The 22,097-nt window shown below is 37.0% G+C and overlaps 1 protein-coding gene across 2 annotated transcripts in view; it reads right to left on the bottom strand.

Moving 5' to 3' along the window:
* MSRB3 (methionine sulfoxide reductase B3) overlaps positions 1–22,097 on the bottom strand; it is a 165,992-nt gene that overhangs the window by 94,663 nt on the left and 49,232 nt on the right. For both annotated transcript variants that reach the window (XM_047787135.1, XM_047787136.1), the window contains 2 exons: positions 17,252–17,360; positions 15,541–15,618 (listed from right to left, as the gene is read on the bottom strand). In XM_047787135.1, the coding sequence (XP_047643091.1) occupies positions 15,541–15,618; positions 17,252–17,360 (187 nt within the window). The remainder of the gene's footprint in view (positions 1–15,540; positions 15,619–17,251; positions 17,361–22,097) is intronic.

Raw genomic sequence — 22,097 nt, 5'->3', positions numbered from 1 at the left:
ATCCAGCAGTGCTTTAAAGTGCTAGTTTCCCAGACCTTGATCAACACTGGATTTGATGACATTGGAAATGATCACTAAGTTGACAGGTAAAAAACTATTCCTGAGAAATAGACTTACAGATATGAAGAACAGACTGGTGGTTGCTAAGGAGGAGGGGAAGGGAGTGGGATGGAGTTTGGGTTGGTAGATGCAAACTATTACATTTAGACTGGATAAGCAATGAGGTCCTGCTGTTATAGCACAGGGAACTATATCCAATCACTTGATAAAACATCATGGAAGATAGTATAAGAAAAAGAATGTGTATATATGCACATATATAATGTAAACATATATAATGTATGACTGGGTCACTTTGCTGTACAGCAGAAATTGACAGAACATTGTAAATCAACTAGACTTAAGAAAAAAAAATACGAAGCAAATTTGCGAAATGTTCACATTTTAAAAAATATTCCTTTTACTTCATTTTTTATTACTAAGTGGCAGATAATTTCCCCCATGCTTATTATCTACAGTTCTTATTTTGAAAAGTATTTCTTTATATCTTCTGGTCATTTTTCCAATGTTTGTCTTTCTCAGTTGATTTGAATATTAATTTTCTGTCACATGGATTGCATACATATTTTTCTCTGTTGGTTTATTTGCCAGTTTTTAAAATGTTTTGATCTATAGAAATATAAAATATTTAGTTTAGTCCAGTCTAACATATTTTTTCTTTTTGATTTCTGCTTTAGGAATCTTATTTAAAAAGCCTTACCTCACCCCCATGTTACATAAATTTCCCACTTATATTTTCCCTTAGGACTTGTATGGTCTTACTATTTAAAATTTTTATTTAATCTGCTCTTTATTGGAGTATGAGACAGTGCCTTTGTAAGATATTGATAATGGGATCTAAATTTAATTTTTAAATATTTAGCTGGTTGCCCCAACAGTATCTATTTCACTGATTCTACTGAGCACTTCTTATTTCCAACATTTAACATCTCTGAAACCTAGATGTGTCTATGATAAATAAATGATGTTTCACAATTTATTGGCAGTTTTTTTTTTCTTTTCTTAATGTTACTTGAAGTAATAATAAAGCCTTTGATTAATGGCATTTTACATTTGATGAAACAGTATTTACATCTAATCCTACTTCATTAAGAGTTTTCTTTTTAATTAAAGAATACACTTTGAATTTTTATAAAATCTCTTCTGGGAATATATTAAAATGATCATATTTTTCCTGAGATGTTGTAGTATTGAACTATGTGTACATTCCTAAAATAAACCTTACCTTGCCATGGCATAGTACTCATTCAACATATTGTTATATTCCTTTTAATAATATTTTATTAAGATCCTTACATCTACTTTCATAAATCAGATTGGTCAATAATTCTTCTTTGTTTATGTCTTTGTCATCTCTTTGTTTTAGAGGTATGTTACACTTGTCAAGTTAATAAGCTCCTTTCTATCTTCTGTAATTGACACAGTTTGTAATAGCATAGGAATAATGCTTTTTCTTTTTTTTCTGTAAAAGTCTAGGCTGGTTTGTGATAACTCAGTTTTTTCTAGGGTTACTGGTCAAGTATTCTTCTTTAGTCAAATTTTATATTTTATTCTATTTTTAGAAAATTATGCTGCTATTTTAAATTTATTAGAATACGGTTATACATAGTATTCTCTTACATTAAAATAATTTTTCCATATCTTCGGTGTTATTCCATTTTCATTCATTCCTAGTGTTTTGAACCTGTGTGCTTTTCTTCCTCTCTTTCTTGATTAGACTTGACAGACACGGTCCACTTTATCAGTCTTTTTGAAAATCGACCTTTTGGATTTACTTAACAGTTCTAATTTTTTTATTTTTCATGTTAATTTATCTGAGTGCTTTTAATATTTTCTCTCTGCCTTTGATTTTCATCAGACTTCCTGTGATATGCCTAGATGTGGTTTTCTTTGCATTCATCCTGTTTCAGATTTGTAGCACTTTTTGAATCTGTGACCAGAGTTCTTTCCTGTTTGGGAAAATTCTTGTCCCTTGACTATTATCTCTTCAAATATTACTTCTTTCCCGTTATCTTTTTCTTCCCTTTCTGTGGCTCTAATATGTTAAATCTGAAAGTGTATCTTATATTATTTTCTCAATAACTTTCCTCTTTTTTTTAATCTCTCAGCTTCAGTCTGAATATATTCTACTCACCTGCTTCATGTTCAATAATCCTGCCTTTTTCTATGTCCAGTATGCTATTAAATCCATCTCATGTGTTTATATTTGTTACTGCATTTCAATCCTAGAGCTATTTTATTCTTTACAACAGATTCCTGTTCTCTGGTGAAATTCTCCAACTTGTCATCTATTTTCTTGAATATGTTAATCACAGTTATTTTAAAGTCTGTGCCTGATGACCTAAATACATGGATATCCGGGCCATCTATACACCTGTTGTCTTTTGTTAGTTTATTTCCCTTGGTCCTTTACTTTGGTATCCTGGTAATTTTTGATGAATGCCAGACATTGTGTATGAAAAACTGTACTCTGAATGATGATGATGTAATCTTCTACAGAGGGTTTATCCTATCCTCTGATAGCCAGGTGGAGTGCGGAGGAGAGGGGGAAAGATTACCTTAATCTAATCAGAGACTGAACTCATTTGGGGTTGGGTTGCAGTTTTTGATAAATTTAGTCTACCCTTGATTTTTCCCCATTATGTGTGCTAAAGCTCAAGAAAGCCTATTGTTAAAATTTGGGGAATTTTGGGAGCCAGCTGCTAAACATAGATGTTATTTTTAAAATTATATAGACTTATAATTAAATAAATTATATTAAGAACAAACATAATAGGAATTCCTGCTATGGAGCAGTGGGTCAATAAACTGATTGAAATAGCTCACTCAGGTTGCTGCGAAGGTGCAGATTCAATCCCTGACCAGTGGGCTAAAGTATCTGGTGTTGCCGCAGCTGCCACTCAGATTCAATCCCTGGCCCATGAATTTACACAGGCTATGGGTGTGGTCCAAAAAAAAAAAAAAAAAAACCTGAATACTCAGAATTCACAACTTCTAATTTTTTAACTAAATTTAACTGTTACCTATGTTATTTACACCTGTTGTATCGGTATTACAGAAATACTATATAATGGTGTTACCACATATCTCTTCCCAATTCCACATTCAGAAACATCACATTTGTAGCTTGAAATAGTGTATGGCGGAAGTATCTGCACCAAAGAAATCAGCTAACACTACAAATCAGAGTTGGACTGACTATTTTGTTGATTGTCTAGATCTGTTGTTCTCACCTGAAGGTGATTCTGCTTCCCACCCCCACCCCAGGGTATTCGATAATGCCTGGAAAAACTTTTGTTTGTCATAACAGGGGGTGGGGAGTGGGGGGAACGGGTGCTAGAGGGATCTAGCGGATAGAGGTTAGGATGCTACTGGACATCCTACAGTGTGTAGGGCAGCCCCAAACGACAAAGTATTATCCAACCCAAATGTCAACAGTGCTGAAGTTGAGAAATCCTGTCTACCGGCATTTCTGCTTCTGAACATCTGGACTCTTCACCTCTCTTCCCATGACTAGAATTGGCAAATGTTTTGAGGAAAAAAGCGGGCATTTTATCCCAGTTTATTTTTGTGTGTTTGCTGTCATTTTCTGGCATTTTGAGCACTATCTAGTTCAGTTATTTTTTTTCTCAACGAATTTTATTACATTTAGAGTTGTACAACAATCATCACAACCCAATTTTAGTTCAGTTATTTTTATGTTTATTTATTTATTGTCTTTTTAGGGCTGCACCCACAGCATATGGAGGTTCCCAGGCTAGGGGAATCAGAGCTACAGCTGCCGGCCTACACCACAGCCACAGCAACAGCAATGCAGAATCTGAGCCATGTCTGCAACCTATACCACAGCTCATGGCAACACCAGATCCCCAACCCACTAAGCGAGGCCAGGGGTTGAACCCAAATCCTCATGGATACTAGTCAGATTAGTTTCCCCTGAGCCCTTATGGGAACTCCCAGTTATTTCTAGTCAAGTCGTTTGAACATGAACTCTTGATACAGCTTTGGGTAGCTGACCCCGAGCTTTTTGTTTGTTTGCTTGTTTTTGCTTTTTAGGGCTGCAAGTGCTACATCTGGAAGTTCCCAGGCTAGGGGTTGAATTGGAGCTGCAGCTGCCGCCAGCCTACACCACAGCCAAATCCAAGCCTCATCTGTGACCACAGCTCATGGGAATGCCGGATACTTAAACCACTGAGCAAAGCCAGGGATCAAACCCGAGTCCTCATGGATACTAGTCAGGTTCCTTACCACTGGCCCACAACAGAAACTCCTCTTTTCAATGTTTCTTTGTAAAAGATTCCAGCCATAGACATAAACTCCCTTAGTTGGAGTTAGGTGTATCTTTGCATTTGCAGTTGCAAGCAATGCTATTGTTGAAATAACCATCCAGTGAAAGCACATTCTGTGAGTGGTCTTTAGAAAACACTTTGGAAAGTGTGATAGGGGATTATAATTTAGAGAACCTGTAACCAAGTATTTATTTATACTTCCACCATTTCAGTATCAGTTTGAGTCATTTAACTCAGTGGTTATGCTTAATTTACTGGAATTAAACCCTTTATTTAACAAATATTTAAGTAGCAAGGATATGCAAAGTCATATGCTCCTGCACCGGGTGCAGATGTGGGTTACAAAAATCCTAAGTCACGACCTATTCTTTCAAGAAGTTTCTAGATTTGTTAGGGAGAGACTTGTAAATAACTAATGTATTAAAATTCTCAGTTACTCATCTATGTTACATTATTTGGGGAATTTAGAATCTAGACCTAATTTTTTAAAAAATTATTTGAGGGAGTTCCCGTCTTGGCTCAGTGGTTAGCGAATCCGACTAGGAACCATGAGGTTGCGGGTTCGGTCCCTGCCCTTGCTCAGTGGGTTAACGATACTGCGTTGCCGTGAGCTGTGGTGTAGGTCACAGATGTGGCTCGGATCCTGCGTTGCTGTGGCTCTGGCATAGGCCGGAGACTACAGCTCGATTGGACCCCTAGCCTGGGAACCTCCATACGCCGTGGGAGCGGTCCAAGAAATAGCAAAAAGACAACAAAAAAAAATTATTTGACAGAAGCTGACTTTAGATTTGCTGTTTATAGTATACCATGTAAATTTACTTATTTAAAGTAGCACCATTTTTACAAACCTTACTTTATACTTAGATCTTTGTATCTTTTTTAACCACTTTTTAAAATTGAAGTATTGTTAATTTACAATGTGGTCTTAGTTTCACGTGTACAGAAAAATGATCTAGTTATATATACATATATATGTATGTATATATAAGAATATATATGTATATATAAGAATATAAAATGATTCAGTTATATACACATATGTGTAAATATATAAGAATATACATATATTCTTTTCAGATTCTTTTCCATTATAGGTTATAACAAGATACTGAATATAGTTCCCTGTGCTATACAATAGGTCCTTGTTGTTTATTCTATATATAGGAGTGTGTATATGTTAACCTCAATCTCCTAATTTATCTATCACCCTCTCCCTCGCTATCTCTTTTGGTAACGACCAATTTGTTTCCTATGTCTATGAGTCTATTTCTGTTTTGTAAATAAATTCATTTGTATCATTTTTTTAGATTCCATATATGTGACATCATATGATTTTTGTCTTTGTCTAACTTACTTCACTTAATACAATACTCTCTAGGTGTACCTATGTTGCTGCAAATGGCATTATTTCATTCTTTTTATGGCCAAATAATATTTCATTATACATACATACACACACACCACCTCTTCTTTATCCATTCACCTGTCAATGGTCATTCAGATTATTGTCTTGACTATTTTAATTACTGCTGCTACGAACATTGGGATGCATGTATCTTTTTGAACTGTAGCTTTGTCTGGATACATGCCCAGGAGTGGGATTGCAGGATCATATGGTAACTCTGTTTTCAGTTTTTGAAGGAATCTCCATACTGTTCTCTATAGTGGCTGCACCAATTTACATTCCCACCAACAGTTTAGGAAGGTTCCCTTTTCTCTACCCTCCCTCCAGCATTTATTATTTGTAGACTTTTTAATGACCATTCTGACCGGTGTGAGGTGATACTTCATTGTAGTTTTGATTTGCATTTCTCTAATTATCAGCCCTATTGAGCATATTTTCTTGTGCCTGTTGGCCATTTGTATGCCTTCTTGGGAGAAATGTCTATTTAGGTCTTCTGTCCATTTTTTGATTGGGCTCTTTTTAATATTAAGATGTATTAGCTGTTTGTTCTTTATTTTATAGCATGTTGCATAGTTATTTCATTTGGTACAGTAGTGCTATGAGTCAGAAAGGGTCGATGTTATTCATCGTTTTACAGATGAGAAAAATGAAATGGAATATTTAAGTAACTTGCTTATAGTTATGCAGCAAGTCCATGCGGGAATTTTTCAAAGCTGTGTTTCTGCTTGGATGGATGGATGGCTTCTGTACTTTTCTTTGATAATGTTATGTGGTGGGACTCTTATCCATATGTAAGACACATTGAAGACATGTACCTGACTGAAAATGTATGCAATTTTCATTAAATTCATGACCATATTGTGAAAAAAGTATTATTCATTTACAAGTGCAGCTTTGTGGATTGCCTCAGAAGTACTGGCTGAAAGTTGTACATTATTTTTATACACTGCCTTTAAATTCAAAGCCTGTGAACTAGAATAACAAATGTTCACTAATTTTCTGATACATGTTTATATAAACATGGTAAACTTACATGAATTACAGTTAAAATTTTTGCCTATTATGTTCCCCAGTTTATTCTAACTATCCATTCTAATGCACTAAGAAGAATCTATTTCTGCTTATATTTGGAAAATTAACTAGAGAACTAGTATTGTGGTTTAGGAAATATAAGGCAAGATTGTTCTTCCTCCACTTTTCTTCCCCCAAATCACACCAATACACACACACCACACACACTCATATACTCACTTCCAACTATCTAGGGATTTTATGTGTAGTTATTGCTTCAACTTTCTATATAGAGAGAGTTTTTAATTAGAGAAATGCGATTATAATTATCTTTGCATATTGTTAAATTTTGAATCCTGTCTTACTATAATTTTCCAATTTCTCAAAATAGAGCTGTTCTTTATTTTATGCTACACTTTTATGCTATATATGCTTTTCTTTTTTTTTTTTTTTTCTGATGGCTTAATGGGTCAGTCACTAGTAATGTTTTTTTGCTCCCTATCTTTGCCAGTAGCTCCAGGAGGTACTTTTCTTTCAATCTAGCTGTGATCTTGCCCTAAGATTTCAGATGAAATGAAGATAGAAAAGTGACTCCCTAAGTTAACAGATTCTTTTCCTGTAAATCACTTTATGTGGGGACAAGATAGGAAGGGTCAACAGAATAAGAGAAGTCAATTTTGCATTCTCTTCAAAACAATAGGAGTTATTTAGATATAACGAAAGTCACCACTCAAAAATCCAATTCCTTTCATAATGGTTTCATTGTACTAGAAAGCTTACTTTGTTAAAAGATTTGGAATGAGGTGAAGGGCAATTCAGATCTTTTCAACTCAAGTTAAATGCACTTTGTTACAGATAAGAAACATTTGCTAGAATTATGAGTAATATCCAGCTAGAGTTCCATAGAAGGAAAGCTTGAAGTTCAAGTTACTCTCCCTAGTAGAATTCCATAGTAACTGAAATGGTTTATGAGCAAATATTACATGGATAGTGTTTAAAGGGGTTGGGAAAATGGAATTTGAATGAGAATATGAATGGAAAACTCTTTCTCTCCCTTCTCCTTTTCCTCCCCCCATGCCATTTTTACATCTCCCCACCCCCAACACACACACACACACACACACACACACACACACACACACACACACACACACACCACTGTATCAGAAGGGGAAAAGTTTACGTTGAAATTCTCCTTTAGTGGTAAATAGAATAGTATAGTTGAGTAAATTGTGTGTGGCATTGAACTGGAATTTCTTCAGTGAAAGGGCTTATGTTCTTAAAGAGCTGAAAAAGGGCTTAAATTTTCTAGTAGCCTGGAATAAAACTGCACAGGAGGCTCATGTGAAATGCAGCATGTGTGAACAGTTTTGCAGCAGAGTCCCATTCGAAATGCAGCAACACAGCTGGAGCAGTGACTCATCACACTAACATCTACTGTTAACAGACAGACTCTCTAATAAAGCTGCCCTTTCTCACATTAAGGAGTTTCTTAAGGAGTGATAGTATGATATGTTCCCCAAACTTGGTCAGGCCACTTGAATTTAACATTGTTGAATACCTGCCATATACAGGCATTTTTCTGCATTTAGTTCTTACACCTGTTTGGTTTTATTTTCTCCACTTTATAGGTGATGAATTTAAGGTCACACATCTGGGCTAATATTCAACTGGTTCCACCAGTTGTTTTTAGCCTGTGCTTGTTCTGTTTGATAAAAATGAAGATACAAAGAAATTTCAAAATAAAAGGAAAGATATTTAAGACAGCTCATATTCATTGGCCTCAATCTCCCCAGAAATGTAGGGAGAGAATTCAAAAAAAAGTGAAAATTTCGAACACAGCTGCTTGAGAAAATGTTAATAGGGGGTTAGTAGTGAAAATAAAATAACTTCCTAGCTTTAATGACTAGAATCCAGCCCGTGAATCCAGCTGCTGCCCTACTTCGCAGATGTCAAATGGCCTGATGGCTTCCTGAACACTGGCTCCATCTTCCTGTCAGGATTCCAAGGGGCTTCCCCAAGGGTAACAACCAGCCTGAAGCCGAGTTCTCCTTAATGACTTGCCATTTGGTTCTGTCCTCTCTAGATGGGAATTTTCTTAAATTTTCAACTTAGATACTATGACAAAGACAGATTTTTCAAGGAACTGTAAGTCTGTGTGTCTGTGTGTGCATGTGTATATGTGTTCCATTTCTTCCAATTAAGTTGAGAAATAACCAGATTTGAGTGACCAAAACAAAACATTAAAAACCTTATTTTCCTGTAATTATTTAACTTTCTTCTTTTCTAAGAGTTGGAGTATTACTATTTTATTTATTTATTTATGTATTTATTTATTTATTTATTTTAGGGCTGCAGTTTCAAGCATATGTAAGTTCCCAGGCTAGGGGTCAAATCAGAGCTGCAGCTGCTGGCCTACACCAGAGCCACAGCAAAACACCAGATCTGAGCCACATCTGTGACCTACACACAAAACTCATGGCAATGCTGGATCCTCAACCCATTGAGCGAGGCCAGGGGTCGAACCCACATTCTCATGGTTCCTCGTGGGGCTCATTTCCGCTGAGCCACGATGGGAACTCTGAGTATTACTATTTTAAACCCATTTGTACTGTCTGTATGATCTTCACAAGATACTTATTCTCTCAGTTTCTGCATCTATAAAATACGTTGCTCTGAAGAATAAAGGACTTAATATATATAAAGCACTTAAAACCGTGCCTCGCATATGGTAAATGCTATGTAAGTGTAGCCCTTATTTAGTATTACTATTATTATTATCGTTGTCATAATTAGTGAACCTGGGTAAGATGAGCTCTTAATTCAAGGCCTGATTAGTAGATGCACTTCAAAGTCTTAAAATCATCAGGAGCTGATTGCACATGGATAACACTGAGGTTTATCAACTAACTAGGCAAAAAAAGTTCCCTCTGCAGCTGTTAAACCCCTATTTTCTTCTCTTTTCAGTCTCAGAAATCTATCTTGTGCACTGTTATGGCTTAATTCCCATTTTCATCATGCTATTGTCTTATTCAAAGTCTCTCCACAATCTATCTCACAAGGTTCAGACAAGCATCTGATCAACAAACAAATATTTAGGGATTAGTACATGCCAGGGACTAAAGGTATAAATATGACTAAGGCATTGCCTTGCAGCTGTGGAGTTCACTTCCTAGTGGGCAGACAGCACATAAACAGATAATTATAAAGCAGAGTAGGGCTTGCAGTGATGGAAGTGCATACAAGGTGCTATGGGAGCAGAGGCGAAGGACACCCGGAGTTCACCCTGGAAGGCTCAGATAAGGCTTCCTGGAGGAAAGGATGCCAAGGCTTAAAGGATTTTAAGCAGAAACTTAAATGTCTTGTCTGGGATTCTAGGGCTCCCTGAATTGGTCTTTTTTTTTTTTTTTTTTGGTCTTTTTGTATTTCCTAAGGCTGCACATGTGGCATGTGGAGATTCCCAGGCTAGGGGTCAAATCGGAGCTGTAGCTGCTGGCCTTCACCAGAGCCACAGCAATGCGGGATCCAAGCCACGTCTGCGACCTACACCACAGCTCAGCTATGCTGGATCCTTAACCCGCTGAGCGGGGCCAGGGATCGAACCCTCAACCTCAGTGTTCCTAGTCAGATTCGTTAACCACTGAACCATGACAGGAACTCCCTTAATTGGTCATTTTTAATCCTCCAGCCATTTTTCCTTTACTCCCAATGTAATTCACCTCCCCGCTCCTATTGGACCAGCCTCATAACTATTTCCTTGAAAAACCCATTTTTGATCCGGTGTCTAATTCCTCTTCTCACATGGCATTCTCTATCAGGTGTTCTCTGCCTGGTAAAGTGCGTTCTCATCTCCTCCAGGAAAATGGACCCTACTTTGTGCATTCATACACCCTCCGATGACACAGGAAAATGGACCCTACTTTGTGCATTCATACACCCTCCGATGACACATGAAAGTATTTCAAACTCGCACACTCAGATGGATGTTAGTATTATTTTTTCATACTCTGTATTTGTTTATTGCGTTTTTCTTATCATTCCAACAAAACTTTAAATACTTTAAGGAAAAAAATAGTTCATAAATTTATTTTGCTTCACAACACCTGGCAGAGTGTTAGCCAAAACAAAATGCAAGATTTCAAAAATACTGTCTGAATTAAATTATTTCAGCAATGCCCTCTCTGGTTTATCTGATGTGCAATAAATTTATTTTATGAAAGTTTAGAAGTTCAAATAACCAGAGGAGAGAACATTCTTACTCTTGTCAGTTAATTTACTAACTGAAAGTCAGTAGTACCCTATGAGAAATAAACTAGGCTGGGAGAATTTGTGAATGTGAAGAAAACGTGAACCATGGAATAAATTACACATTTGGTTTATAAGCAGCCCGTGAATAAGGTTCTTGTACTTGGTAAGCAGTAAAAAAGCAGTGTATTGTTGAGAGGGAATGTACAAGTTTGAATGGCCTTTTTTATAAGGAAGTATTATACATATATATATATATATATATCAGTTAGGTAAATGAAGAGGATTATACATATTTGTGAATGTGCACATGCACGCATGCGTGCGTGCACACACACACACACACACACACAATGAGTGTGAATAAGAAACAGAAATGGCAGCTGGGAAAACAAGCTTTACAACCTTTGCATACTACTAATGGTAAGGCATTTTGAACCTCAGCATTTCTTTCTTACTTCTTTTTATTTCTTATCTGCTTCCCTCCCACTGCTATTTCTCATACTGTTCCTCTATTTAATCTTTTCTGCTGAATTTTCTCCCTTCACTCCCTCCACTCTAAAAAATAAAAACTCAACACACTTTCTCATTCACACTCACACACAACACACCCCAATTGTTTCCTATACTTGTGTTCAAAGTACAAAGCCAGCTATCTCAAGAGGGTGTCTAATAGTGATGCCATTATTTTACTAAACTAGTGAGTGATTTTCAAACTTTTGCTCACTCCTAAAAGAATTTTGAAAAAACAGAGATTTTGTGCCAGTTATCAAGTTATTGCCTCTCACTTTTGAGCTGCATCTACAAAGCAGCTTTGTGGCAGTGCTGGCTCCTTGACCCACTGAGTGGGGCCAGGGATCGATCCTGCATCCTCACATATACTAGTTGGGTTCATTACCACTGAACCACAACGGGAACTCCTTGCTTCTCACTTCTAAATCCATCTTCTTTGCCTACTCTGCTAAAATGGATCTGAAACCTTTAAACATTTTTTTCTTTGTCAGCTAATCTGATATCAAACTTTGTCAGTAGAGTTCACAGGAGAAGGACTGCAGGAGAAAAACAGTTTTTCCACCCGTTTTCAGTAACTGACTCCACACAGGCTCCAAGAAGAGCTTGCAGCTTCTTTAGCACCTGCTCTCGCACACAGTGTCTGTGGATCCTCTGCTGCCCGCCCTTACAAATTGTGGGGCTTCCCCAGCACCTAACCCCTCAGTGTGCACAGCCTCTCCAGCGCCCAGGCCTTGGAGTGTAGGCAGACTGCCTCTCTGGTGACAGGCTCCTGTAGCATTGGCAGCTTCTCCTAAGCGAGGTGCTGGCTTCAGGGCACAGGAGTGAGCAGAACCTGGTGGCCGGCAGCCTCCCCTGGTACTTCCCTCAGGTACTTTTGCAGTGAAGCACCCCCAGGGAGACGCTTTCCTGCAAACAGCTTTCCCCAAGAGGGGAAATCGCCAACAAATTCCAGAAAGTGCATTTCTGGAAAGTTATACTATCACGGCTCCACAGTGACTACTGTGCCATCAGCCAAAGGGTTGGGGGCGGGATTCAGGAGAAGCTTTTCCTTGGGCTCTATCTCAGCCTTAGGGGTCATGATAGCTTCCTATATTTTCTATCTCTGTATTCTTTACAATTTCTATTTACTTCTTACTAGCCAATCCCTTGTCACCACAATCTTCTGTTACATGTAGTAATTCTCTATATTAAATTTTCCTATTCAAATTACTGTGTGGCTTCTATATCCAGATTGGATGCTGACTAATATGCACATCTCTACATTTTTTTTAAGCGACAGCTAAAATTTCTTATTGAAAATTGAAATAATTGAAAAGATAAATTATCTGGTATTCTGTATATACATTACATGCTTAAAATATATTTTTGTCAAAGTCTTAGCGTGACATATATAGATCAGAAGCGAGCAGAACCTGGTGGCCAGCGGCCTCCCCTGGCACTTGAAGTCCACCATGTAACCTTATTTGCAAAGGCAGTCCTCACTGTCCTGTCTATCAAGTAGCTCAGTCTTTTCTTCTGTACACGAGCGCGCGTGCGCACACACACACACACACATTTTCATTTAAAATTTTTGAGTAGATATATTGACACTTGTTTTCATGACAAACATCTCACTTAATCAGATTATTAGGAAATGGATAGAGGGACAAAGGGACAACAGATGGTGAAACAGATAAGCAGACAGCCGGTGGGCAGACTGAGCCTTTCCAAAATGAAATACTATTTCAGTACTCTTTTACCAGTTCAATATTTCTTAACACTTTTTGGCCTTGCTTTCGTGGCTCGCTCCTTCAGAAGTAACACATTCCTGAACTGTCGTTTTGCTTGGTGCCCTAGAGATTTTACTCTGACAGTAAATCATAGTAAGATTTGGGATGGGTGGAAGGTATGATACCTTTTGTGAAGTGGGAGGAGGGCGGCTATGGCAGAGGAGGTAGGAATGAAGAGGTGGCCACCTACAGACTCTCTCGGACACAGACAGCAGTTTCAGAAGGGTGTACACATAGAGGCTGAAGACAAGAAAATCACTTCCCTCAAAACCGTCCATGCCCTGTGGCCCCACACCTTGTGGACATCAGGGTACAAGTTCTCCATTAAGAAGACAGGAGCAGAATTCCCATCATGGCACAGCGGAAACGAATCCAACTAGGAACCATGAGGTTTCAGGTGTGATCCCTGGCCTCACTCCGTGGGCTAAGGATCTGGCATTGCTGTGAGCTGTGGTGTGGGTCGCAGATGCGGCTTGGATTTGGTGTTGCTGTGGCTCTGGCATAGGCAGGCAGCTACAGCTCCAATTAGACTCCTAGCCTGGGAACCTCCATATGCCGTGGGTACGGCCCTCAAAAAGACAGAAAAAAAGAAAAAAAGAAGACAGGAGCGCCAGATGGAAGAATGACCCATATTCTACAATCAAGGTCAAAGCAGGGATACTGCTCCCCCTAAACCTGACAAGAAACCAAGTATAGAGAAGCACACAACTTTTTTAAAATGTAGAATAAAAATATTACACTATACTCCCTAAAAAAGTATAAAATAAGAGCTTTCCTTACAACAATGCTAAAGTTTCCTTTACAGTCCATACCACATCAAATATGAAACTCCCTGAATCCCACCAGTACCTGTGTTTGAATAAGGGTCTTGCTTTTACTATTTGTGACTCAAGATGTCACATGGGTTAAATCCTTCATTTACAGTGGTTCTGTTTCTTATTTAAAACAGTAAGTTTTCCTTAGATCCACTACTTTACTGAATCACATAATAGGGAAAGAAATGAAGAATCTTAAACAAAAAGCAAAGGAGATGTGGCGAATTTTTACCATTTGGGATATTAACAAGTTTAACATGGCTCAGTAACTATCTTAAGTGTTATATCAACTATTATGACACAAACTAAAGGTGTTGAAATATAAAGATGTGTGTTTTCTAAGCGGAAATGGGTGACAATTTGAAGGGCTGGTTTTTTTAACAGAAAGAATAAATACATAAGAATTCGGAACAGATTCTCAACCAACACTAATGTGCAATAAGGTTTATGGAAGTTAAGAAAGGCTTTAAAGTTTTTAAAAATTTTTTTAAGGAAACTACTGTTTCCTGTTATTTCTGGAAAATCTGTAAATGCTAGTGTTTTCAAAAGGAAACATTTGTGGAGAGATATTAAATATGTTTTACATGCTACACACATCAGATTCTTATTCATTCATTTCCCCAAGAAATTTGTAATTCTGTTTTAAGTAAATGGCATTAAAGTTTCTGTCTTTTTATTCCCCCAAATCAGTTAAAGTTTCTGTCTTTTTATTCCCCAAAATCAGCATCCCCATGGGAAATACAGGACTTCTAGGATTTTCTCTACCTAAATAAATAAATTTTTAGTAACATTTTTTCTTTCTTGAATAAGATCCATAATCAATTCAGAATACATTGTCTAAATTAACTATTTTGTTGAAAAAAATCTATGTACTGCCTGTTTTATTGTAAACTATCAAGGTCTTTAAAATAAAGATTTTGGATTAATGCAAAAATTGTTAAACTCATGGTATGTATAAATAGCTGTTATAATTCTCATTTCACTTTCAGTACAAGCATTATCCATTGCAGAAGTACACATAATCAACAGAGTGGATATTATCCAATCTAAAGGATGCACATAGAGAACTTTCATTATGGTCCAATGAATAAATTTAGGGCCATCACTTGATGATAGAAAAATCAATAAAAACAGACATTTCCATGTTTCCATGTTCACCAAAATCTCTTTCATAGCTCTGCTTAAGCACCATGGTTACTGCAATGAACAAGATAATGCTGGATATTTTAAAGATCCAAATAATGTGAGGTCAGCCAGTCTACCAAACTGGAATTTATCAGGAAAGTCAATAACTACTTTAGTTTGGGCCGGGGAGGAACAGAAAAATTAGAAGTAAGAAAATGTAATAATGGAAGAGTCTAATGTGAACGAGCAATACCAAGTTTGCTGCCATCTATGATTTGTCCATATCCACAGGTTTTTAACATACTTACTTGAACAACGGAGTTCCACAAACAACACATTTATATATTCCAGGATCTTTGTGATGTGTATATTCTCCTTCGAAGGCACTGAAACATAATAAATGGAGCATAAAAAATTAAACAGAGTTAGCATTATTTCTTATATAACATATTTGCTTAAAATATATTTCTCCAATAAATCTTCCAAGGGCTTTTTGTCCTAAAATGAGAACAGACCAAACATATGGAAATCTGAACATTACTAATATATTTCAAATCTATATAATAAAATGTGCATATAAGTACTCCAAACTAGTGCAGGTTAAATAAAAAAAAAAAAAAATCAGGCCCTCTAGTTATGTAATGCTTAGAAAAAAAAATGTTCCTATTAAAAAAAAATAAAAGCCTATAGTTCAGATTCACAGAAAAAAAAACACATTATTACATAAGATTTCTGCTACTCTATGGTGTCCAAGAGTATATACCAGAAAATGCAGAAGGGTGCGACACATCAAGTGGAAGGAGTCTTATTTTTTGGTTTGAAAAGGAATATTGCAGCTTTAAGGGAATATTTTTCTAAGTTAACAATCTTAAAGGCTAGGAGGTCATTCAGCTAATACAAATCAGCTGTGCTAGCCCAACAAAAAGTCTATGTGCTCTGCAGCTTGTTTTTATTATCCTTTCACCCTCTTTATGAGGTCCAATTTTTTTATAAACAGAATTTTTAAGAATGACCTAATCTCTAGTTGTTTGTGTGCATTAAATCATTTTGCTAGTCATGTACACAACAGGACGAGTAGACGTCTCGGGCTGACACTGACGTCCATCGCTAGCTCACTGCACAGTGAGGGTGGACTTTGTCAGAGATTCAACATTTGGTAAATTCGGTAAACAGTATATACTGTGACAGGAAGAGAGTGTTGCCTATTAACAAGGACCCCATGTGTGGTAAAGAGCTCTTTCAGTTCATGAATGAAAACAAGAAGTTACATCATTAATAAATTTGGATCAGAGGTAAGTTACGGCCTTATGCCAAGCTCCATGGTATAAATTAGACAACAAAATGGCTGGACCTTGGCAAGTTACCTTTGAGCTGGAATCAGCTGAGAGAGACTTTATTCACTAAAAACAGTCTTGGAAGTGAACAAACTCTTTTTTCAGGACTTAGGGCGAACTTCCAAGGACCAAAGCCATGTGAGGGCAGTTATTGAAAATTTTTGACATTCCAACCACAAATGAGCCAATAAATACTTTCTCCACATGTGCTTCAAAAAGAAATTGGAGTGGGGTAGAAAGGAACTAAATTATGCTACCTTCTTTTTGCAGCCAAAACGTCTATACTTACAATGGCCACCTTCAAATTTTCAGCATCCTGGCAAAGTGCCATGTCCCTCATGGTTTTGCTTACTGTGATGTCTTCCCAAAAAACGTACCTAAATCGCTATTACTTCCACACATTTTGTAGTAAACTAAAAACAGGCCCTTAACAAAAGCCTTGTGACTTTACAAAAGATAGAGTGTTCATTAAATGAGGAAAAGAATAAATAAAATTTAGTCTTAACCTAAACAATACCATTTTCAACCTTTTCAAAGATACCAATTTGCAGACTTTAGCAAATAAGTGTAGAATCCTTCAAATTAAATGGCAAGGAAGCGGATTCAGCGGTTGGGGGGTGGGGGAGGACGGAGGATGAAGAAAACTAGCTCTTGCTCCACGACTTTTTTGTGAAGCTCGCCTTACCTTTCGGTCCCTTTCTCCTGAGTGACATGGTACTGCAGGGGTGTGAGCCGCTTCCTCAGCTCCTGCTGGGAAAAGACCACCTTACAGTTCTTTTTATCCCTACATGACCCTGGAAAGAGAGAGGATATGGGAGAAGGCAGCTTTTTAGCTTGAATCCTAAATAATTGCTTTGGCTGGCCGCCACAGCACGGCTTCTGCAGTCACTCGTCAATGACCAGACCAGTCCCTAACACACTAGACAAACTTACCTTAACTGCAGTTGATTATTTCTCTTCATTTAAAAACAACCTTACTCAAGGTTCAGGTGGTTCCACTGGCGTGCTGATAACATGCTAGAGTCAAAGCTGCCAGCATGGAACCGTAAAAACTCAATGAATATTTACAAGATGGGAGTACATCCTTTATGTCTCCCAGTACTTTGAGTTTCCTCTTTTTCAAATGAATTCAAAAAGCATAACTTTAAGTATTTCTCCTGTATATATAAGATGATGGGCATATTACATTAAACAACTCTCCATTCAGTAATTTTGCAACTTAGTAGAATAGCCTTCCTCATTCAATTTCCATCCTGAGTGATTTTAAATATCATCCTTTTTATTTTTTTTTAATACTTATTGAATCCTAAACATGTATTTTTTTTCCTACAACTAGGAACTACTATTCTCAGTGATTCTGTCAGAGGCTTCACTGGTTCTACAGAGTCCTAAAAAACAAGTATCTCTTGAAAGACTATCTTACCATGTTGAACAGGCAGCAAGAAACTTTTAATAGATGCCAGAGGCATTTACACTAATGCAGATTCAAGAAGTTCCAAAGAAGGAGTTCCCATTGTGGTGCAGTGGAAACAAATCCATCTACGAACCATGAGGTTGCGGGTTCGATCCCTGGCCTTGCTCAGTGGGTTAAGGATCCGGCGTTGCCGTGAGCTGTGGTATAGGTCGCAGGTGCGGCTCAGATCTCCCTGTTGCTGTGGTTCTGGGGTAGGCCGGCAGCTACAGCTCCGATTCGACCCCTAGCCTGGGAACCTCCATGAGCCGCGGGTGCTGCCCTAAAAAAAGGACAAAAGACAAAAAAAAAAAAAAAAAGACGTTCCAAAGAAAGAGTGAGAAAAATAGGGAGTGGGAAAGACAAAGAGAAAAGAAAACTTGACGGTGATTTTATTTGGAGACTTACCTTTTTTTTTTTTTTTTTTTGCAAAGATATACCTACGGAGACTCTTCACTGATTAAATGTATTTGAATGGTAAAATAATTTTAATGTGATTCTAATAACAACATTAGCTTTTATTTCAACTCATACAGACTGAGGTAAAATGTTGACAGTGCCTGCTTGTATATGGTATTTTGTTTTAACTAGGCAAATGACATGGAGAAATACACTGGACTCTCTGTACCCGCAGGTTCTGCTTCTGCAGATCCAACCAAACACAACAGAAAATATCCCCCCCCACAAAAAAAAATTCCAGAAAGTTCCAAAAAGCAGAACTTGAATTTGCCATGCTAAGGTAACTATTTACATAACATTTATATTGTATTTACAACTATCTGAAGAGCATTTACATTATATTTGGTATTGTAAGAAATCTAGAGATGATTTAACATATACAGGAGGATGTGCATAGGTTACATGCAAATACTACAGCAGTTTACACAAGGGACCTGAGCATCCTTGGATTTTGGTATCTGTAGGGGAACCAATCCCCCTTGGACACTGAGGGATGACCTGTAATTCCAAACATGGCAGCCCTTACTCACTGCAGTAAAATTGCTATTCTTTGCTTTTCTATCACAGTGCAAAAGAAGCTTACTGATCGCCTGACATGCAAAAATATCTTACCATGTTTTGAGATTACTAAAAGAAAGCTTGTTTAGTCTCCTGAATATTAAACTCAATTTCTTCTGAAACATAAAAGAAGTATGATTTAGAAATAGACATGCTTTCTATTTCTTTTAAGGCTCGTAATGTTATAGTTTATGGGATCACCAAAATTAAAATAGGAGAAACTTAACTAACTCGTGATCCTGACTGTGGGATTGAAGAAGGATCAGCTTCCAGAATCGGGGCCACCAGGATAGAGGGGTTGATTCTCTATGAGAATATATGGAGGCAGGAAAAGAGCAAACCAGAGCCAAACAGAAAAGCACACCTTTGAGAAAGCCTATGGGTTGTCAAACAGCGCCTCTCCTGACCTTCCACAAAGCACTTTGGCCCTGCTCCGGCCTGGAAAGATCCGCAGAAACATTTGGCATACCACTAATGGCAGGTTGGTTTCTCATCTCACTGGACCCCATATTACACTAAGGTTTATCCAAATACCTACTACTTACACTTTAAAACTTTTTTAAGGAGTAGATAGAAATGTTTCCCTGAGAAATATCTGTCCTGTCAGAACAAAATTCTCCATAGCCTGAATGCAGAACTGGCTATGATAGGCGAGTCTCTGCTCAATTCACTATAGACATCGTAAAACGTATCTTTTTATTTCTTTACATGTTTAAAGGGTTGTATCTTTGTTGATTTTTCCAAAAAAATCATTAATCACAAATCCAATAGAATAAAATACCTTGGTTAAAATTATTCTCTCCAATGGCATAGAGAGTTAAAATCTGTACAATTAAACAATTCTGCCCAAAATATTTTTGTTAATATATGTTCATTCATACAAAAAGACCAATTGTGTTCCCAAAGTTGAGAGAACTAAGCTACCCATCTGTATGTCATTTAGTACAAGAGAAGCAACTGCAGGTTTAAATTACATGGTATTGGATTGCAATTTCCTAACATTGGATGCTTTTCTGCTTTTTTACCTTGAGTCATTTACTAAGGAGTGTTCATAAAAAGTAGCTTAAAGCACAGATGCTTGCAAATCATTTAGGTAAAGATGTTTCTCTCTTTTTCATTCTCCCTCTCTCAAAAACCTCTTTTTTTTCTGAAGAAAAAGAATAAAACTGTTGGTCAGTATTGACGAACCATGTCAAGTATTTGTACAAGGAGAAAAGGTAAAATTGAAAACATCTGATTGAAGTAAATAATACAAACATAAAAGCTTTACTGGTGAATGAAGGGTATTGAAAAGACTTTATTTCATAGATTAGAAATTACTTTTGATCTAAACATTCTTAAAAACAGATTGTTTTCCACTATGAACCATCTCATTAGCTGTGCTACAGAGACCTCATTTTAATGGCAAGCTTTGAAAGAGTGCTGCTGTACTCTTTTGTTGGTCTCCGACTTATTTGGGAGGGGGATAAAGATTTCATTCCAGCTTTCTTTGTTTGTCTTTCAAGAACCACTAAAGCAGTATTCACACAAATTTTGTAGGAATGTGCCCTATGTCATAGCCTACAAATTATTTGGTTTTGGTGCACTTAAAGGTCATCTTCCAAATTAGCAAAATTTTCCTACATCCTGGCTTTTCAACCTTAAATATAAATATTGTTTCCTAACTGTAAGTGAGGTTTGTTCTTTAAGAAATGCTAGTGTTTCTTTAAAGTTGTCAAACTTTGTACATTTTTATTCTTTGGCCATACTATGTTCTCAAAATAATTAGGCTTTTAAAGTATACTTAATAGCAAAAGGAAGTGTATGTGGACTAGAAACAACTATTGTGATTTAATATTAAACAATGCAATGAGACGTTAGTCAGATTCTAATGAATTTCTTGCCATATAGTTTAGTAAGAACACATTTCCTGGACAATTGAAAGCTATACTATTACTTTAACTCCCCTAGCATCATAACCAAAAATTGGCACATACAAACATAAAGAGGCTTCCCTCTTGTCTCTGATTTCCCTTCTCCCTATCAGACTCACTTTCCTAAAGTCATGTGGTGCCGCTGTTAATTTCAAAGAAATCATCTCATTTTGAAGTTCTAGAATAATTCATTGGATGGCTTCCCTTTACTATCTTCACTTAGGGGCTATAATTTTCTTATTACACAAGGTAATTTAACATTAGTATTATATGACATCTGTTCAATGACCTCTAAATTGACTTAGAAGTATGTCGGAAAGATTTTTCCCTTTATTTAAATGCTTAATAGAGTATTCTGAAGCCACGAGTGTGTGTGTGTATATCCACACGCAACACAAAGCATATTTGAGGGGGTAATACTGCCACTTTGGTATCTAATCAAAATACCATTCCCTACAGAGTAACTTTGATATAGATCAAATCCCCAATCCAAGGGTATTTATTTACTAAAATATGCCAAAGTCTCTTTTTATATCATAGCTTGTTTCATATTGTTGCCCAAAGCCAGTATTGTCTTGAATTAGATCTCATTTTCTTCCTCTGCCTACTTCCTAGTCATGTGACCTTAGACAGATGGGTCTCTCTAAGTACCACCACCTTCAGAAGTCTGCTGTAAGGACCACAGCAATTAGCATTTAGCGAACACTATTTAAATAAATGCAGTGTTATATTATCATTTTGATTACAGTGAACTCAAAACTGTATTTTAAAAGGTAACTAGATCAGGTATTTCAGTGTGCTGCAATATTTCATTTGTAATCATTTTTCTAATAATTCCCTTAGAACAGTATTTTCCTCACACGTTATCTTTAAAACTGATTAAAACAAGAATTTAAAGAAAACCAAAATTTGAGTGCCGACTATATGTCAGGCATAGTTCTAGGCACTTTCACATAGCTACACTTAATCCCCTCAATAATCCTAGGAGGTAGCTATCATGTCCATTTTACAGACACAGAAACTGAGGCTCAGAGAGGTTATAACATAAAACTTACTGGGGTCAAACAGCAAATAGTGGGCTGACTCAAACCATGGGCTGTTTTGACTGCAAAGCCCATGGTCATTATGTTTTCTGTGAGGAAAAATTATGC

Source organism: Phacochoerus africanus, chromosome 7 (genome assembly GCF_016906955.1).
Source record: "Phacochoerus africanus isolate WHEZ1 chromosome 7, ROS_Pafr_v1, whole genome shotgun sequence".
Lineage (NCBI taxonomy): Eukaryota > Metazoa > Chordata > Mammalia > Artiodactyla > Suidae > Phacochoerus > Phacochoerus africanus.
This window is presented reverse-complemented; position numbering and strand designations above follow the sequence as displayed.